The following is a 19,442-nucleotide window of genomic DNA, read 5'->3' as shown; positions in this document are numbered from 1 at the left end:
ATTGTTCTTACTAGTCAACCCCGGCTCCTCGTCTGAAAACATAAGATATCCTTTGTTCATATCTTCAGTTCTTGGAGCAAATATCTTGGATGTTGTAGCTTGCGGTCTAGGCAAATCAGTTGCAGGTGCAGATAGCTTAGGCGGAGACTGCTGATGGATGATGTCTTTGGGAGCTGAAGCAAAGATCTTGCTGGTCACAGCCTGAGGAACATTTTTCACAGGTGTTGCCGGAGCATTAGTTATTATTATTGATGGAGCTTCTTTCACTTGAGGAGTGCTGACAAATGCTTTCTGTGTCACTGTCTGTGACGGTGTATCTCTGATATTTGAAAAGATCTTGCTTGTCACAACTTGCGGTGTCTCTCGAATTATGTTGCTAAATATCTTGCTGGTGACAACCTGTGGTGCCTCCCTTGTCACGTTTGTGAAAACTTTAGCAGTTACTGTCTGGGGCTGTTCCTTTGAACGTACTCTATCAGGTGCAACTCGCAAAGGCTCACTTGGCGGTGGGGCTGTTAACTTGCTACCCACAACCAGTGCTGATTTGTTGGCCACAATCTGAAAATAAACAAACAAATTGTTCTGAAACTACAACATTTACTTAGGTTATCTCATGAAAGAAATGAAATTAAATGAAAATGTTCACAGCAATTAGTACTATTTCATCTTCAAAATCCTCCATGTGAATGCTTTCTAGTGGGTTGCAATATATTCCTAGATTAATAATTTAAAACTTGTTTTTGTCATAATTAATTTTTGCTTGGTAAGTAGAGTCTTTCTTTAAATATTTGTTGATTCAGATTATTAATTACTGTTTAAACATTCTTTCATCAGAATAACAAATCACTGAGAACCAGCTCTGCCCTTCTTCGTGAAGCAGCATCATTGCCAACATGCCATGACAACATCCACAGGTTTTAAAGGAACCATTGTCAATTAACAGTGGATTGAAAGACAATGTCTAAAGAATACAGTCAGAACAGATATGAACTGACTGGTTACATGCATTTGTGTATTTCATAAAGTGAGCGCTTATTACTTGACAAAGAAAACTGTAGGCCCAGTCACAGCAGGAACTAACTTCATCTTTTCAGCTCTAAGTAGTGGCTGTTATTACCTCACAGTGTTAGTCAGACAATGCCCCCTTGAACTGCAAAAATGACTTGCTATCAAAGTCTTTTATTGTAATTGACAGAAATTTAATTTAATGAAAGTGTGAACAGTACTTAGTCCAATTTCTTCTTCAAAATCCTTGAAGTGGATATTTACAGTGGGCTTGAAAATACAGCAAGTTCCCAATAATCTCGATTTGAGGATTATCCTTATATGGCTTGGCTTTTTTTTGAAAAAAAATGAAGCCTGAAGTCTTCTATTATAATTGGATTAAAGTTTTCATTTACAATATAGTATTTGCATATTACTCATGTTTTATCATGTACAGTGAGTCCGCCCCGGTTCTGAGCGGTCAGCATGACGAAATGTCATGCCGAGGGGGCCGGGTTCGATTCCCAGCTGGGTCGGAGATTTTTCTCTGCTCAAGGACTGGGTGTTGTGTTGTCCTAATCATCGTCATCATCTCATCCTCATCGACATGCAAGTCACCGAAGTGGCGTCAACTCAAGAGACTTGCACCAGGTAAACGGTTACCTGACAGGAGGCGCTAGCCATACGACATTTCATTTCACTGAGTCACTGAAATGCACTGATTCGTTAATAGAGTATTCAGGATAGAATTTGTTTGACTAATATTGATGTTTTGACCCTCTGGAAAATGAAAATGCTCAGCAGGAGAAATATGAATCAAAACCAAAAACAGAAAAAAATGAATGGCTGTTTCCCGTAACTGGACTGAATCCAAATTATGTGAAATACAGTGCATTTTCAGCATAATTTCATAAATCACTAGTTAGTTTCCAGAGAGGAACTTTACTTAATCCAGTGGGTTTTCAAATGTGACATGAAACATGTTTTGCAAATAAAGCAAATAGCAATTTCCAGTAAAAACCTTTGTATTTTGGACTATCCATACTTTTAAGTTATCCATGTGGTCTTGGATTTTGCATTTAAGCGAATAACTTGCTATATTCCTAGGGGAATCATATTCAAGTGGAGAAAACAAAATTGGAATTTTGGCGGTTTGTTTTAAGGACATGCATATATGCACTCACTACAGAGAGTATAATGTGATGAGTACAGTTGAGCAATGATTGTTACTGTGCACGTAAGTCTTAAGGGATGCTATCTGAGTTTACATATTATCACTTAGAGATAGTGAGTGGAGCTGTGGATGCTGGAAAATGGAGAACCAAGTGGAGGAATCAGAACATTTCCGACATATTCCTCTGTTTGGGCTCAATATAGGGGTGACAGCAGCGGATGCAGCTAGAAACATTTGTGCCGTGTATTGGGATAATGCTGCTGAACAGAGCAGGGCAAGAAAATGATTTTCTCATTTTATGGAGGATCATTTTGACATTAGTGATTCCACATTCAAGAAGGTCTTCAGGGTTTGATAAACCTCATTTAAATGCATTAATCTACAATATTCACATCATTGTACTCAAGAGTTCGGAAATGTGGTAAACTGTGGTCATTTCAGCATCGTGCGACATTTGCATGCAATAAGGAAGCTTCATAAACTGGCTCTATGGATACTGCGTGCTCTAAGCCAAAATCACAAAAATCAGCAGGTGGCCATATGTGCATCTCTGCTTGCTCCTCATTAACTGACTTATGAACAACGCCGACCATTCCTATCCTGAATTGTTACTGGTGCACCTCGTGGAACAGCAACGGTGTGGTGTGCTACAAATTCCTACCCTGAGGTGTAACTATCATTGCTGACATTTATTGTCAACAACCGAGATGTCTCAGATACACAATCCAACAACACTGACCGGGAAGACTACATGAAGTGATGTTATTCTACATACTGTAGACCTCCGACACGCAAGTCGCCGAAGTGGCGTCAACTAAAAAGACTTGCACCACGTGACCGATCTACCTGACGGGAGGCCCTAGCCACACGACATTTCATTTCACGCTGTACACAGAGGCCTATGAGAAAGATAGGCTGTGGCACATACGTCACAGCATGTGACACTGCAGGTCTTATGAGTGCCAGCAGCCATCTCTAGTGGGGAGTAACTATTTCAGACGAGTTCGATTATCGTTGACTGTGTGAGTAAATGCCTGCAAGTTCTCGACAGCACACAACAAAATTAAGACCTTTAATAGGTTACGTTTTCAATTGCATATCGATTTCCCGTGGGCTCTACACAGAGCCCAGCATTCGCCGAGTGTGACGGACAGTCGACTAGTGCGATGTCACCAGTTTGTCGCAGGGCCCACGTATCTTGTTGCCTCCGGTGCAGACTCACAAAAACATTTTACAGGAGTCGGGTTGGGAAGCCATTCAGCACACATCTTATTCACCTGATCTCGGACCATAAGATTTTCACCTCTTGCACACTCTATCGAACAACCTTCCAGGAAATTCCTTTCCGGATGAAAATGCGCTCTGAAAAAAGACTCGACGAGTTCTTCGCCTCAAAACCACGTGATTTCTACAGTCACTGAATCGAATATATTATTGACGACTAATGTCTCCCTCTAACGTCTCTTACGTGTATCTACTGCGTTTATTACACTTATGCATCAACGTAGTATTACAAAGAAAACCTGTGAATGGTCAGCATGTAGCCATATTTATGTACAAATGTAGAATGACTCATTCCACATCGTTACAATTAATCATACAAATCGTTCACGGAACATAAAAATATCTACTTATGAGACACGAATACTAAAGTCACAGTACTTTTGAATGGGATCCATCTGTACCGGTGATGCAATGACATTCAAAATCAGCAGAACGCTTACGGGCAAACCACAGTCAATCGACTGTTGGACACGATATAAGCTGGCGACAAAAATTCTGCGTCTGAATGTTCACTCCACAGATATTCCCACTCTGTTGTGTCAAGTTCAACTGACACTGCTGACTGATTGGTAGGGGAGTGGGGGTTGGTGGCTGGCGTGTACCTGCGGGGCCTCGAGCACGGCGGGCGCGCTAGCCCGGACTGCGGCGGCGGCGGCCCTCGGCTGGTGGACGGCGGCTGCGGCGGCGGCGGTGGCCGGGGAGGCGGCGGCGGCGGCGGCTGCCGGGGGCAGGTCGGCGAGCGGCAACAGCACCGTCTGCGGCGCGTGGCGCACGGCGGGCGCGGCAGAGAACACCCTGGCCGTCACCGTGCGCGCCGACAACAGCTTGCCCGACACGGTCTGCGCGACGCAAGGCCCGCTCTTCAGCGGCACCGCCACGCCGGCCGGCGCAGCGGCAGCCGGAGGGCCCGCGCACAACTGGCAGCTCGCGTACACCTCATCCCGGTGCTCGATGCCACTGCAACACGCGACGCCCTCATCAGTACTCAGTAAGCGCACAAACACATACACACACACACACACACACAACATGTTAATTTGAAATATTTTTGGTACATTTCCTCGAATTTTCAGCCTTTTTTGCCCTCAGTCGCCTGTTAACAATTCGTTACGTTATTTGTGTCGTCATGAATGCAACGGAAAACACGCGTATTTACGCCAAAGGCGTCGGGTGTTTTCACTGTGAATAGCGTCATCATTTGCGATGATAATTTTTCGTAACAATTTCCTTGCTCTTGAAGTGTAAATGGACAGCTCTTACAACATAAGAATGGGCATTTATCAGAGAGAACGCAGAAGCCTAAAAAAGTGCCTCCTATGACGATTCTTTGCAAATAAGAAGTGCCTAGCTCATACACATATGGTGCTTTGCACAACTGATGATGTAACTAACCAAAATAATTATTTCTTGAACATTTACATAACGACTTCTTTTCTGTTCAGTTTTCACTAACAAGAGATAGTTTGGCATGGGAAAACTGTCATCTTCAAGTAGCCATAAGTGACAGATACAGCATGGAAGTCTGCCGCGGACACGCTCGCGCCAGTTAGTTTGGCAGCCTAAAATGAAAAAAATGCAAAATTTTTAAAAGGTCTGGAATTGTTAAGACATCGAGACAAAGTGTACACTGCACTGCTGAACGGCGAATATGATAGTGAAACAACTATCCTTTTTTGATGAACTGTGTACGTTTTCACTGGCATTCTATAAACCTTGTTGGAAAAAGGAGAAGGTTTTACAGTGATATGACAATTGATATTCTGAGAGAGAGAGAGAGAGAGAGAGAGAGAGAGAGAGAGAGAGAGAGAGAGAATGTGTATGAGGGCCATACTATTGTATGCTTCACCTACACTGCTACGTAAAAATTCTATATCGAGGTGGAAATTTTGCTGAACCAGCAGACTATAGTTCCGTATTTCGCACATTACCAATGTTCTTTATTGAAGAGTTTATCTGCAAAAATTATCAAGGGCTGTATCGTAGAACTCTTTTTATAACCTCTCTCGAATATCTTTATCAAGTATAGCATTTCACTGAACGACAAGTATTAGTACAAGACGAGTATCAAGTGATTAAACACACCGCCGAGTAATCGTCCCTTCGTAAACTATCAGGAAGAATTCTCTGTCTCTAAAAATTTGTCGTAGCAATATTCTTTATTTATTGGCCATACAATGATTGTATTAACGCACAAGTACCAATTGGTAACGCACAGCCGAGTCGGTGATGACCTAATGTTTCCAAAGACTGGACCACGTATTTAACTGACCCAACTCAGTGTAAAATCTAGTAAGCGAACGAGTTCGCAACCTAGTCACTCCATCGTAAAAGAAGTCTCGCTTTGTTGTCAACGAATGTAGAAAATATTGAACGCTTATTGATGTCCGCACACTGCGCAAAACGTTGATGATAAATTTCCATTGGAACTATAAATACATGAGCAAGGCACGAAATTTCAATTGCCTCCCGCGAAATCTGGTGGCCTTGGCAGCGCCGTCCTTCGACAAGAAGATAACGGCAGACCTTCCATATGATCGAAGCAGACGCAGCAACAGAGACATTCCGTAATGTCGAAAGAAAACCATGGAAAACAGAGTCCACGTCCGGTTGTACAGAAATTCAGCAGCCGATTTTTTACTTAAGTAACCAGCGTCTCTCAAACTCATCAGTAACGCCGACATGGAACAATGAAACATCACTCTCACTGTTTACATCGAAGACACAAGAAATGATTCGACGGCTTCCGTAAGACAGCGAAGCAGTTAAAACCACCAAACTCCAGTGAACGGAAAGAGAGACGCACCCTCTGCATCAGTCATGGACACCCTTTGATGAAACATCTTTTAACAACGTAAGAAGCGCCCTGTGCTTTTACAAGGCTCAGCGATATGTCGCACCGTACTCTACACGCACACGCATGACTATGATAACTTTGTTGTCCCCAGAAAGAATCCGGCAGGTTGCGGGAGATCACAAATCACGCTTTTAACGAGAAATCACAGAGCCTGGAAGGGACAACAAGCCACTTTGAGCGATGGTATATGGATGTCAAGAGTTCTTCCCGCCTTCAAATTCTGCAGCGGCCACATTCGCAAATAAAAGATAACGCTGAGCTAGTCGCATCAATTGTGCATTTCAATCGACGTTTCGTGCATTTCTCCCTCGTCTTCGTGTGCAGTAAAACTAGCCGTCAGAACCACAACTAGACCACTCTTTTATACAATGATACTTCCACTAAAGCCTTTCTCTGGCATTAGTTTCCTCTCAGAAGAGTACGCAGCATGTAACTGTAGAGTCTGCGTGTTAAAACATTCACGTATCCTGCCGATGAGGATGGATGTAACCATCGAAGCGTTGAGCAGAAAATACACAACTGACGTGGAGTGGATGGGCACTGAAATTGCTATAGACAACTTTTTTTTTCCTTTTTATATAGTTTCACGTTTCTCGCCGAAGCACTTGTATCCACAGCTGCCGATAACGCACATTCCGCACTGTATAATCCATCGCCAAGTTCAGTTCTGAGATGTTTCTGATTGAGGCATTATCCGTATAGAAACGTATTCTTGCTCTAGAAGCCTTTCGCGGATACGGGTTCGTCGTGTCCACTGATGGCGCGAGGAGCCGTAAGCTGCGCCACTCACCAGGAGTCACGGAAGAAACTACTGCTGCTTGTGCGTGGCGAAGCCTGTTGGGTGACAGCCCGGAACGTTGTGCTCGTGTGTGCACCGGCGAGCGACTGACGCGCGACACGGCGACTGCGCCTGCCCCGAGTCCCCGCCCCCTATTCCTCCCCTCCACCTGCCTCCCAGGGCGTTCACAGTGGAGCAACCAGCTGCCTCTCGCCCCTCAGCTGCTCACTGACCACCGAGTGTTGTCAACGGGACGCTCCGAAGCACTTCCTACCCAGAGCACACACACAACTGCGTCTCCCACACTCGCTTTGCACCTGCCGGGCTGCAGCGCTCACCGCTTCTTAACCAAATGCAGTCTGTGGCTGTGATATCTAGTTATTAAAACCGCATATAAAATGTCATATATACACTGACTTGACAACAGTCAAGGCATGCACATACGCAGCTGGCGGTAGCATCGCGTACACAAGACATAAAAGAGCAGTGTATCGGAGGAGCTTCATTTGTACTCAGCTGATACATGTGAAAAGCTTTGATGTGATTATGGACGCACAACGGAAATTAACAGACTTTGAACGAGGCGTGGTGTTTGGAGCTAGACGCACGGGAGATTCCATTTCGGAAATCGTTAGGGAATACAATTTTCCGAGATCCACAGTGTAAAGAGTGTGCCGAGAACACCACATTTTAGGCATACTTCACACGACGAGCAACACTGGGGCCAACGGCCTTTAATTAACGACCGAGAGCAGCGGCGTTTCTGTACAGTTGTCAGTACTAATAGACAAGCAACACTACGTGAAAATAACTGCAAAAATCAATGTAGGAGGTACGATGAACGTATCCTTCAGTACTGTACGGCGAAATTTGGCGGTAATGGGCTATGCTAGCAGACGACGTCGCCTGCAGCGCCTTACCTGGGCTCGTGACCATATCTGTTCAAGCCTAGACGACTGGAAAACCATGGCTTGGTCAGGTGAGTCCCGACTTCAGTTTGTAAGAGCTGATGGTTTGGTTCGAGTGTCGCACAGATCCCACGAAGCCACGGACCCAAGTTGCCGACAAAGCACAGTGCAAGCAGGTAGTGGCTCCATAACGGTATGGACTGTGTTTACATGCAATGGATTGGGTCCTCTGGTCCGACTGAACCAATGACTGGAAATGGTTATGTTTCGTTACTTGGAGACCATTTGCAGCCATTTATGGACTTCGTATACTCAAACAACGACGCAGTTTTTATGGATGACAATGTGCCATATCACTGGGTGAAAGTTCACGTTAGGTTTGAAGAACATTCTAGACACTTCACTGACGCAATCGAGAGGCCAATTCGTGCACAAAATCCTGTACCTGCAATACTTTCGCAATTATGGACGGCTGTGGAGACAGTACGGCACAATATTTCTGCAGGGTACTTCCAACGATTTGTTCAGTCCATGCAACGGCGAGCTACTGCATTAGGCCGGGCAAAAGGCGGTCTGGCACGATATTAAGGAGGTATCCCATGACTTTTGTCACCTCAGTGTGAACCATGTGAAGTGCAGGGGGGTGGAATGGTCCGTCTTCGTGAATTCGGATCGTCATACCGTGAAATGCAGCTGCTGAAGAACCAAGTGCTTCTGGAGTACTCTGTGCGTGATAGGTGACGTGGTCTGAAGCGAGCCCGTAAATCTGGTACAAGATAACACGACATGACGAATATCCTCAGGGAGGGGGGTAAAGGTTTTTAGGGGTAATCGTGAGTGATGAAACAACATTGGAACACCACTACAGATAAAAGGGAAGTTGGATGGTAACGCCTTGTCGACAACAACGTCACAGGTGACAGGGGACCAACTGGAGATGGGTAGCGTGCAAGAATTGAATACGACCATATTATCCAAGCATTCGCCTGACGTGGTTTCGGGAAACTAAGAAAACCTATTTAGTTACTAGACGTTTGTCCGAGCTCCTTTGCCCCTACTGCCTGCCTCCGCCCCTAAAAAATGTCAGTCGACGTTTCTTGTGCTATAGACCGCATACATTTCTTAACTCTCTTGCCAAACGAAAGCGCCTCCAACGACACACTCGCATCTAATTGTCTTTTCAAGTGAGTTTAGACCACTCTTGGACTTCAGTGACGGTTGCCTACGTTTAATTTTGTAAAATATGCCAACTGTGTTTCGGAGATTTAAGTTGCTCATATAATTACAAATTGTTTATTTATTCAACCAGACGATTATCATAGCTTTTACTCGTACAACTGCCGATTTCGACTGTAGTACACAAACATCTCAAATCCAATGATGCAGCATAAAAAGGCTTGCACCAATGGATATGAAGATGGACTGCGGATTACAGTTGAAATCAGGATGAGTACTACCTGTGCTTATAATCTGCTTAAATAAAACAAAAAAGTACGTTTGAGGCGTTAGGTTAATTTACTACACTCTAAAAGTCATACTGGAATTGTAAACTCTGCCTTTTGCTGGGCGGGGAAATTATTTAATGGTTGTCCACAAGCGTCTAGCCATAGTAGAAATAGGAACCCTGGACTACCGAAGGGACCGATAAATGTCTCTGTTGCGCGGTGCCTGATAGTACTATGTGGGAAGCCAGTCTAATAGATGAATTCTGAAAGCAACTCATTATATCGTCAGTTGGTACTTTCACTGCTATACTGGAAGCTACCGCCGCCATTACTCTCTTTGAAATCGAGAACCTGCCAATTAAATACCGGTCATTACATAAGTACTACGAAAATTAGGCCCCCCTAAGAAAGACAAATAGTGTTATATTATAGGCATCTCAGTATATCCGCCTTGCCTCGGCCGTTTAGTGATCAGACTGTGACACTAGAGATCCATGGTTCAATTCCATTGTGATATTAGAATTTTTTTCATGACGTGATGAGTGCCAAGTTGCACCCTGGTTCAAATTCCACGTTAAATTCGATAAGAGAGTTTTAAGATAGAAAGAAGGCTAGAGCACCGTTGTGGTGGCAGCAGTATTCATTTATTATGGCGCCCTTTACCTGTACATCCTTCCACTGCAAATTACTGTGAAAGCAAGGCAGTGCGTACTTCACATTCTACCACGTATTAGTATTTCTCCTCATTTCATTCTCATACAGAGCGCTGGAAGAATGACTGCTTAAATGCTCTTGTACATTCGGTAATTAGTTTAATCTTTTGTACCTTCGGTAATTAGTCTAATCTTTTCTTCCCGGTCTCTATGGGAACGATACCTAGAGGGTTGAATATCTCTAGAGTCTTCATCTGATATTTAATATTGGTTCTTGAAGCTATGTACGTAGAATTTAGCCTGATAATTGGTGTCTCTCTTCAATCGTACGCCAATTCATGTCGTGCAGTATTTTGGTGACGTTTTCGCGCAAGTCAAACGAACAGTAATTCGTGCTGTCCTCGTTTGTATAAATTCAGTATCCTCCGTTAGTAATATCCGTCATGGTTCCCAAACATTTGATCAATAGCCTAAAATGATACGCACGAGTGTTTTGTAAATAGTCATTTTGTAGACGCCCTGTTTATAATTTTTGGAGCACGCTGGTTTACGAATTTGGAATTAGTTTCCTTTTCGATTTGAGTCTTCTGTTTTTAGAAGGTTGCACTGTTTAATCTCAAACTCTCTATTCCACAGTAATTAAGTGTTAGTGGGGACGTTGTGGAGTGTTTTTCTTAAAGATTTGTTTCCGCAAATAGACGTTGGTCTTCTCATACATCGGAAAAAATATGCCGCTTCAAACATAATCAATCACGGAACCTCTACCACATCCAACAGTGCTCTCGTGGCAAGGAGAATTTTCGAGGACTCATTTTGTACGCGTAGTACGTGCTTGAAAACTTGAGAAACCCTTTCAACATCTGTCTCTTAACTACGAAATCCATTTCTGAATATTACCGACACGAAGAATTATAGTACCGTGATCAGAGTGCAAATTTATACACACACACACACACACACACACACACACACACACACACACACATACACACACCAGGGTACCCATTTTCTGCTGCAACTAGATGCCTGTGTCGTTTTACGCACGATCTTTATTTCGAGTATCGGAAGAGGCCATGGCCCCCTTTAGTAGGAGAATAGCAGAATGCTAAACATGTCAGTGCTTTTCTACGCTCCAGCGCCACAACACACCATGAGTGACGTGACCGATGCTCGAGCTGACATTCAGGTTATGCGGCAGTTCGGCTGCTGGGGGCGGGACAGCCGAGCCGCCCCTCGAGACAGCGGCATCGCGACCGTCGGCGGAAAGATTGATGCTCCGCACACAGCCGTGGGCAGCAACCGGGCTTCTACATCGCACAGCGCCGTCCGGGAAACCTGCTCCAGTCGTTCGGCTTTCGGCACTTCTACGCTTTACAGCCGCGATAAGCATGTCGATTACTCGCTTCTTTTCTGATACTCCGGCATATACTGACAGCAATGGTCTTCTTGTCGTTCGTGATGAGGAACACGTTGCCAGACAGAACCGACCCGATAAATTTTATCTAGTGAAATACGGCAATGCAACTTCGTGGAACTGATAGATGAGCTGGGAAAGGTGTAGGTCTATTCTGGTGCTGATAATGTACCTATCCTCTCCGTCAATATATGTATGGAAAAAACGAACGATCCTGCTACAAAGCCTAGGCATACTGCCTTAGGGGAACGCAGTGAGCGTTTTGTAGATTTTTTTTATTTATTTCAGGTCAGGTCACACAAATGATACCACTACCGCTTTCTACTTACTACCAAAACATCACTGGATGTTCCGAAAACGTTGCACGGTAAAAACTGAACACCTCTTTAACATGGTCCGACAGATGAAATGGAAAAAAAATTTCACATCACGCGTTGGCCGCACTGACCTTTATCGCTTTACGATTATCTGTAATTGTTACAATACAATCACTCCTATAGCTTTAGTTTACAGGGCGTCACACTTTAAGTGGACACACAAAATAATTTCCAAACGGTTCAAGCTGTAGACAGAAGGATTTCGACGAGTGATGTGTCCAAAGGGCCAAGTATTGTTTTCCTCGAGTTTAAACTTTTACTTTCTTAGCTGCGGAGAGACTGCTGTAATTATTTATAATGAAAGCAAAAGGCGAAGGATCTACCTCATTTTGAAGGGAAACAGAACTACTTAGTGATTTTGATTGCCTCTGGGAGCCTTTTAACTGAATACTGTGCCTTTTAGTCTATGAGGAGAATAGTTTCCCAAAAATATACAGCAAATGACTTACGCCCAAGGTCGAAATGTGCCGGCATAGAGCAGTTTCAGCCCTGTTATCCAATATTTACGTCGCAAGATAAGCGAAAAAGTGCTATGGCGGCAGCTTTGGTCAGCACTTGTTGTAAACCGGACTACTTCGCAAAATGTTGCACCTCAAACACTGATATACACTATACTGCTTTTCACAAGAGCTACGGAAAGTGATCAAAAGCTATCCACTGTTGCATTAAAGGCAATGTACAACTGGTGTCTTGTAACTTAATATGACTAAATGTTATGAGCATAAACCACACAAAAAAAACTCGTTACCCCCATTACGTGGTGTAAAATTGCCGGGAACATTATTTCGCAATCGCTAATAGTTTTATGTGTCCCTGGGGTGTACACAATTTCAGTACATATTCAGTAATAGCTACAAAGGCAAAATGTGATAGCCGGCCGGTGTGGCCGTGCGGTTCTAGGCACTACAGTCTGGAGCCGAGCGACCGCTACGGTCGCAGGTTCGAATCCTGCCTCGGGCATGGATATGTGTGATGTCCTTAGGTTAGTTAGGTTTAATTAGTTCTAAGTTCTAGGCGACTGATGACCTCAGAAGTTAAATCGCATAGTGCTCAGAGCCATTTCAACCATTTTTTTACAATGTGATGGTTGTCAACGCTTGGTTCCCTCGTTACACACACACACACACACCTGCACCAGCACCTGCACCTGCACTGCTTGCACGCGTCCTAACGCATTTACAACCTTCGAAGCATTTGCCTCCTGATACGTCATGAAAAAATTGTGTACGTCCTGGCCAGCAGTAATACGGAATTTCCAAGATGTCTGAGACTATATAGTTTCGTGTGTTCAGTCGTCTGGGTACTATACTACTCATAAATGGTCGCTGACCAATAAAATAGTTACCTGTCTACGTTTACGATAAAGGTGTTTTCAGAATTGCTTGTAAGTACCCCGAATTAAAACTAAATACAATTCGAGCTGCAAGAATTTCATTGTCAAACGTTAGGACAGAGGGATATCGTCTCTCTTTCGTTTCAGCATCTACTTTTTTTTTCATAAACTATCACGTTCACAATGAACACTTTGTACACATGAAAACTCTTTAGCATAGCTGAATCGCGGTCCTGGTCGTAAGGTATCATGATAATGTTTAGATCGTCTCAGAAGACATTCGAATTGTTTTTCCGGAGATCGATACCACATCTCCAGGCAGACTAAGACTACGAAATCAATATGGTCCTCGAACTAATCTTCCGATTAATAACTGCTTCGCGTTTTGGGCCCTACGCGTGAAACTGTCCAGTCAGACCTTGGTAAGTAAAATCTTTTATGTGTGACTATTTATATCAATAGCTTTTCGATACGGATCGACCTCATCTTGTTTTGAGATGCACTGCCCGCCGTAAGTGTGAATAATCTGATTGGACGTCGAAGTGGAGCCCTGCGATAGATGGCATTTGTAAAAAATACCTCGTGTGCTTTTCTTATCCTTGTGGAAATCTCTTTAAAACCGAGTCCCGCGCTCTGTTCTTCACTCTCATGTTTCTGAATCAGTGCAAGACAGAGAGACTAACGACATGTGCACTGACCCTCTTCATTCCATCCACTATAAGCACAGTAAGTGAGGTCGTACTAAACATCGCAAACTCACAATTTTTTATAACGAAATTAATTATTAGATGCCTTTCGAGTAACACGCTGCTTGGCGTACATTCGTTACGGTAGATTCGCAATGTATTCGTTTCGAAGAAAGTTTATGTGGAAATTTCCATTCTTATTGTCTTGTACCTGATTTGTGATGCTCATCGTGTACTGGAGTTTGTTTTGCGTATCGCATTCCAATACGCCGCTCTCCGATGGAAACATTTTGTCAACTGGATAACTGGCGAATTTTAACTTGATAACTGTTTGGTGTGAGCGTTATTTCTCTTGCAGGATCTGTACACTAGCTTATTCTTCCTTCTCGGCTCTACCCTGCTATGAAAGTGCAAGAGATATATAAAATAAATCACAGAAACGTCGATAGTGATGTTGCCTTCTCCATTAAATCGAGAGCATTGTTTGACATAATTGCCTTCTGTTGTGAATAATGCCATTTTTGTACCTTCTATTCAGATTTTTTTTAAATCGTGCGACTCTATGATAATCAAGCAGAAGTAAGCTGATTTGAACCCGAACGGTGGTGGAAAAAACATCTTTGCTGCTGACATTTTACGAGTGGTAAATTAGTTACTACAATTCGCTTGGTTCAAATGGCTCTGAGCACTATGGGACTTAACTTCTGAGGTGATCAGTCCCCTAGAACTTAGAACTACTTAAACCTAACTAACCTAAGGACATCACACACATCCATGCCCGAGGCAGGATTCGAACCTGCGACCGTAGCGGTCGCGCGGTTCCGGACTGTAGCAGCTAGAACCGCTCGGCCACTCTGGCCGGCTACAACTCTCTGCCATGTTACATGGGCTAAGGGCGTAATCCAGTGTTAGTGGTGATCCGTCCCTGGGATAAGGAGCTTAATATCGTCGGGCCCCACAAATCTTCTGATAGCTACGGCCAGTGTGCCGGCAACGAGGTTCGTCCTCTCCCTCGAGTTCACCTCCATCTTCTCACGTAACGAGACGCCCACCACACTACATGTGATATCTGTACTAATCACAGATATCTACAATACGGACACGCAACGAGCCATTTCGGGTCGAATGTCCTTGCTAGGGCCTTTACTAAAGCTGCCGTGGATTACAGACAAATGTTCAGCGTACAAAATTACGAACACATCCTACTTTTTGCGGAAACAATAGAAGCTTGCCCTTCCGTAGTCGATGGCTGGAGACTGGAACACGATACATCAGGCCTTTTCGCAGTTGAGAAGTGCCAGTGCCTTCCAGTGTTTCTCGAATATAATCGCAAAAATGAGCTGTATTAAATTTCGCTTCGTCATATCACAACCCACCGATATGACATACTGCCCGCTTTTAGCCGTTACGGCATCTGCAACTAAACCGTGAGGTGTTCAGAAGATTCGCTGTAACAGCACAGATAACGAAAACAGGGATAAGCGCATGAAATTTATGACTGCCAGACGTATTACATCTACACGTTTACTTAGTTCAAATGAGAGTACGACGGATTAATTTCACAGCTCGCTGAATGAGGCTGGCGTAAGGATGTTCTCGGCCGTGGCCTTTTCGTTTGAACCATCTCGTCCCTCAGATGAGACTGTCTTGCGAATTCACACCTTTCGATGACGAGAGAACGGAAAGGAAGACTAGATTATATGTGCAGTCTTTCTGTGTACGATGGCAGCTTTGTTCGCTATGTTTCAGTTTTAACTGACCAGGTACACGAAGAACGAATGGAGAATCAGGCGAGCATTTTCTCTCCAATGTGGAAAACTGGTTTAAGGGGGGTAGGACGTCAAACGGACCGACTTGGAACAGGAGAGGCATCACAGAACATTTTAATTTCTAGTGTCTATGCTTTTACAAATAAATTCATAAAACTTTTTCAGCATCAGCAGGAAGGATTCGGGATTCACACTCATTGCAGTGGAAGTTCGGAAACAAAACAAAATAATTTTTTTTTATTTGTGAAATTTCATCATTTTTTCACTTACTAATGGCTGCATTTGTTGCTATAGGTCCACTTTTCTTCACAAGTTAGAGAGATTCTTCGATGAATTTTGCACATGATACATACCATACTCATAGGTGTATGAAACTCTAGAATTTATTTAATTTATGAAAAAACGAATGAACTCTTATATTTTAAACATCATGATTAGGAAAAACACAAATTTTATAGTTAATTACCTCAATTTTTACCACAGTTTTTAATAGATTTGGAAAATTCTAGAGTTTCATACACCTTTAAGTATGGTTTGTATGCTGTGCACAATTCATCGAAGAATCTCTCTTACTTATGAAGAAAAGTGTACCTATAGCAACAAATACTGCCATTAGTAAGTGAAAAAAAATGATGAAATTTCACATGTAAAAAAAAAAATTATTTCGTTATGTTTTTGAACTTCCACTGCTATGAGTGTTAATTCTGAATCCTTCCTGGTCATGCTGACAAAGTTTTATGAATTTATTTGTAAAAGTATAGCCAGTGGAAGTTAAAATGTCCTGTGGTGCCTCTCCTGCTCCAAGTCGGCCCGTTTGACGTCCAACTCCCCTTAAGTAACTGGTCGGACTGGGCGCTGTACCAGTTCTCTACAAGTACTGATTGCACACGAGCTCACTCAATCTTCGGCACGGAATCCTCTCCCCGAAATAGGTGCTTATCTGGACACGCATATCTATCGAATGCTTAAGCTGTTCTATACTGTGGCAGAGGTACACGATACGGGATATCTATTCTGTGAAATTTGTCGAGTCAGATTCCGCCACGTTTAGGTGTCGTGTCTGCGACGCGAGCCCGTGGCCCTTGGACATAGATCCACCCGTGTTCTACCTCGCCTGCTGAGGCACCGACGACTTGGAGAGTGGTCGTTGTGGAGGCGACGGCCTGCGGCTGCGCTGGATCGGAAGTTGCGTCAGGCTGGTGCGAGTGCTGTGCGTTGCGCGCCAGATTGTCTCAATTGGGGCCTGACACGGGCATAATGCGGCTGCCTCGTTTAGTCCACTTGGCGCGCCGTCGAGCTCGCTCCACGCTTTTCGCTAAGGCCTTTGTATTTCAGATTTGTGCACCTCATCTTCGGAACATTCCTCTACTTTCGACGACGCATCCCCCCCCCCCCCCCCCCCCCCCACCGACCGCCTTTTTGGAGGAGCCTCAGTTTCTTTACAGCTTGAATTCGTTAACAATTTTTAAGGGTTGTTAAATATGACTGGCGAACTGACCTCGTGTAGTGCAAGCGGTTACGAGACTCACTACGAAGCGTTTGAGGGAGACACTTTTATGGCTCATTGTTTCATTTCCAAGAAATACGGCCTGCAGCTGTGTCCTGCGTGACGTAGCCGGTCACGTTTCTGTTTGCTCGGCTTATCGGAGCTACTGATGGCATCCACGCGGAACTCTGCTCTCGCTCTCCGTACGGGTGTGGGAAGAGAGTACGTCTTACACATTTGTTACGTTATATTAAAAGTGTTTCGAACCGCAGGGTTTGCAAGGGGTGTATCAATCCTCGTTCCTTATAAGGCTGCATACTCGGGTTTTTCTTACGTTCAGCGCACGTCATGAGTGAGCGAGTGAGCAACACATCGCGGAGGGAGGGAGGGGGGGGGAGGAGTACCAGAAATTTAGGACAGTCACTGAAGTTCTAGTACCGAAACTGTGTAATAAAAATGGTTCAAATGGCTCTGAGCACTATGGGACTTAACTTCTGAGGTCATCAGTCCCCTAGAACTTAGAACTACTTAAACCTAACTAACCTAAGGACATCACACACATTCATGCCCGAGGCAGGATTCGAACCTGCGACCGTAGCGGTTGCGCGGTTCCAGACTGTAGCGCCTAGAACCGCTCGGCCACCCCGGCCGGCAACTGTGTAATCAGTGGTGTTTTATCTTCCTGTCCAAAAGGTTTCAGAGTTATGTGTGTAATCAACTTTCGTAAACGAGTACCACCGGAACCGCGAAGAAATGCTTATTAAATTCTTCGGAAGCAACTTTGGATCAACAGAGTGGTGACCTCTAACTCAGAGATTCTTACATCCAAAATGAAGCCACTGGTTGGTTGTCTTTTCCGTTTGTTACTGGAATGAAAGTTGAATGACTCATCCCCTTTTGTCAGACCAATGGGTCAATTTCCCTTTTCCACAGAAAAGAAAATTCCGTCAGAGGTTAGGGAGCTCTAGCACAGAGTATAATGTGGCATAACATAAGAATCCTAAGTAGATTTTTCTTGCATCACCCACGGAAAGCAGTGGGGAGAGGGAAAAACTACGACGAGTCTTCAATAAGTAATGCAACACCTTTTTCTCGGCTAATTTCTGTTGATAAAATGCGGAATTCGTTATGGGACATGCTGGAACATTCCCGCTTCAGCTCCTATATTTTCGTGAGTGCGGGGCTACACACAGCCTGCAACGGAGGTGCGTTCCAAGCAGAGAGCTGTCACCGAGTTTCTTTTAACGGATAACCAGAGCATCGCAGATATTCATAGGCGCTTGCAGAACGTCTATCAGGAGACCTGGCAGTGAACAAAAGCACTGTGAGTCGTTGGGCGAGGCGTCTGTCATCATCGCAATAAAGTCGCGCAAACTTGTTCTATCCCCTGTGAGTCGGCCGGCCGCACAGACCTTCCTGCGATGTTGGAATGTGAGGACATTCTCATTCGATGTGATGCGAAAGAACTTCTCCTTCTCCATGACAACATAAGGCTTCACACAAGTCTGCCCGCCCGGGAGGAGATCTCAAAACTTCACTGGACTCTTCTTCCTCTTCCACCCTACGGCCCGGTCTCGCACCTTCCGACTTCCTTTCGTACTCTGCGAGAAGCAGTACGTGGATGATGGGGGAGGTTACTGATGCAGCAGAATGTTGGTTCCGACGTCGACCAGTAGACTGGTACGATACGAGCATACAAGTCCTTCTAGTGAGGTGGCGTAAGGCCGTCGCATTGAATGGAAAAGATGTGGAAAAATAGAGAATTTTGTAGCCAAATGAGTGGAGATATTCCATATTTTATACAGATCATCACTGGTGCACCGAAATATCTGTAACTCCTGTTGTGAGATAATGTATATAGAAGTAAGTGTTAAGCAACTCAGTATGTGAAGCATTGTGATACAGTTCAATCGAAATATAAGCATTCAAGAAAAAATCTGCACCACCTGTGGTGGTAAACTGAACATCTTCAGGCGACCGCCAAGTCTATCTATTACCCTGTCTTTCCAAAGCAGCAGAAAAGAATGTCGGATTTAGGTCCTGAGAAGAAAGCTAACCCGGTGTGTCGTTAATTCCATTCTATGGTTGCCTGCATTCTAATTTCGAGCGACTGGCAGGCGCTGCACCGCCTAATTCTGGATCCTCGTTGGCAGTGATTCTAGAAACGCTTCACCGAGCGAGGTGGCGCAGTGGTAGCACACTGGACTCGCATTCGGAAGGACGACGGTTCAATCCCGCGTCCGGCCATCCTGATTTAGGTTTTCCGTGATTTCCCTAAATCACTCCAGGAAAATGCC

The 19,442-nt window shown here is 44.2% G+C and overlaps 1 protein-coding gene across 3 annotated transcripts in view; it reads right to left on the bottom strand.

Annotated features, from left to right (window-relative positions):
• LOC126471774 (protein similar) overlaps positions 1-19,442 on the bottom strand; it is a 723,501-nt gene that overhangs the window by 10,922 nt on the left and 693,137 nt on the right. For all 3 annotated transcript variants that reach the window (XM_050099889.1, XM_050099887.1, XM_050099888.1), the window contains exons 8-9: positions 4,045-4,399; positions 12-558 (exon numbers count right to left, since the gene is read on the bottom strand). In XM_050099889.1, coding sequence (XP_049955846.1) covers positions 12-558; positions 4,045-4,399 — 902 coding nt within the window. The remainder of the gene's footprint in view (positions 1-11; positions 559-4,044; positions 4,400-19,442) is intronic.

The sequence above is a fragment of the Schistocerca serialis genome, chromosome 1, assembly GCF_023864345.2.
Source record: "Schistocerca serialis cubense isolate TAMUIC-IGC-003099 chromosome 1, iqSchSeri2.2, whole genome shotgun sequence".
Classification (NCBI taxonomy): domain Eukaryota; kingdom Metazoa; phylum Arthropoda; class Insecta; order Orthoptera; family Acrididae; genus Schistocerca; species Schistocerca serialis.
This window is presented reverse-complemented; position numbering and strand designations above follow the sequence as displayed.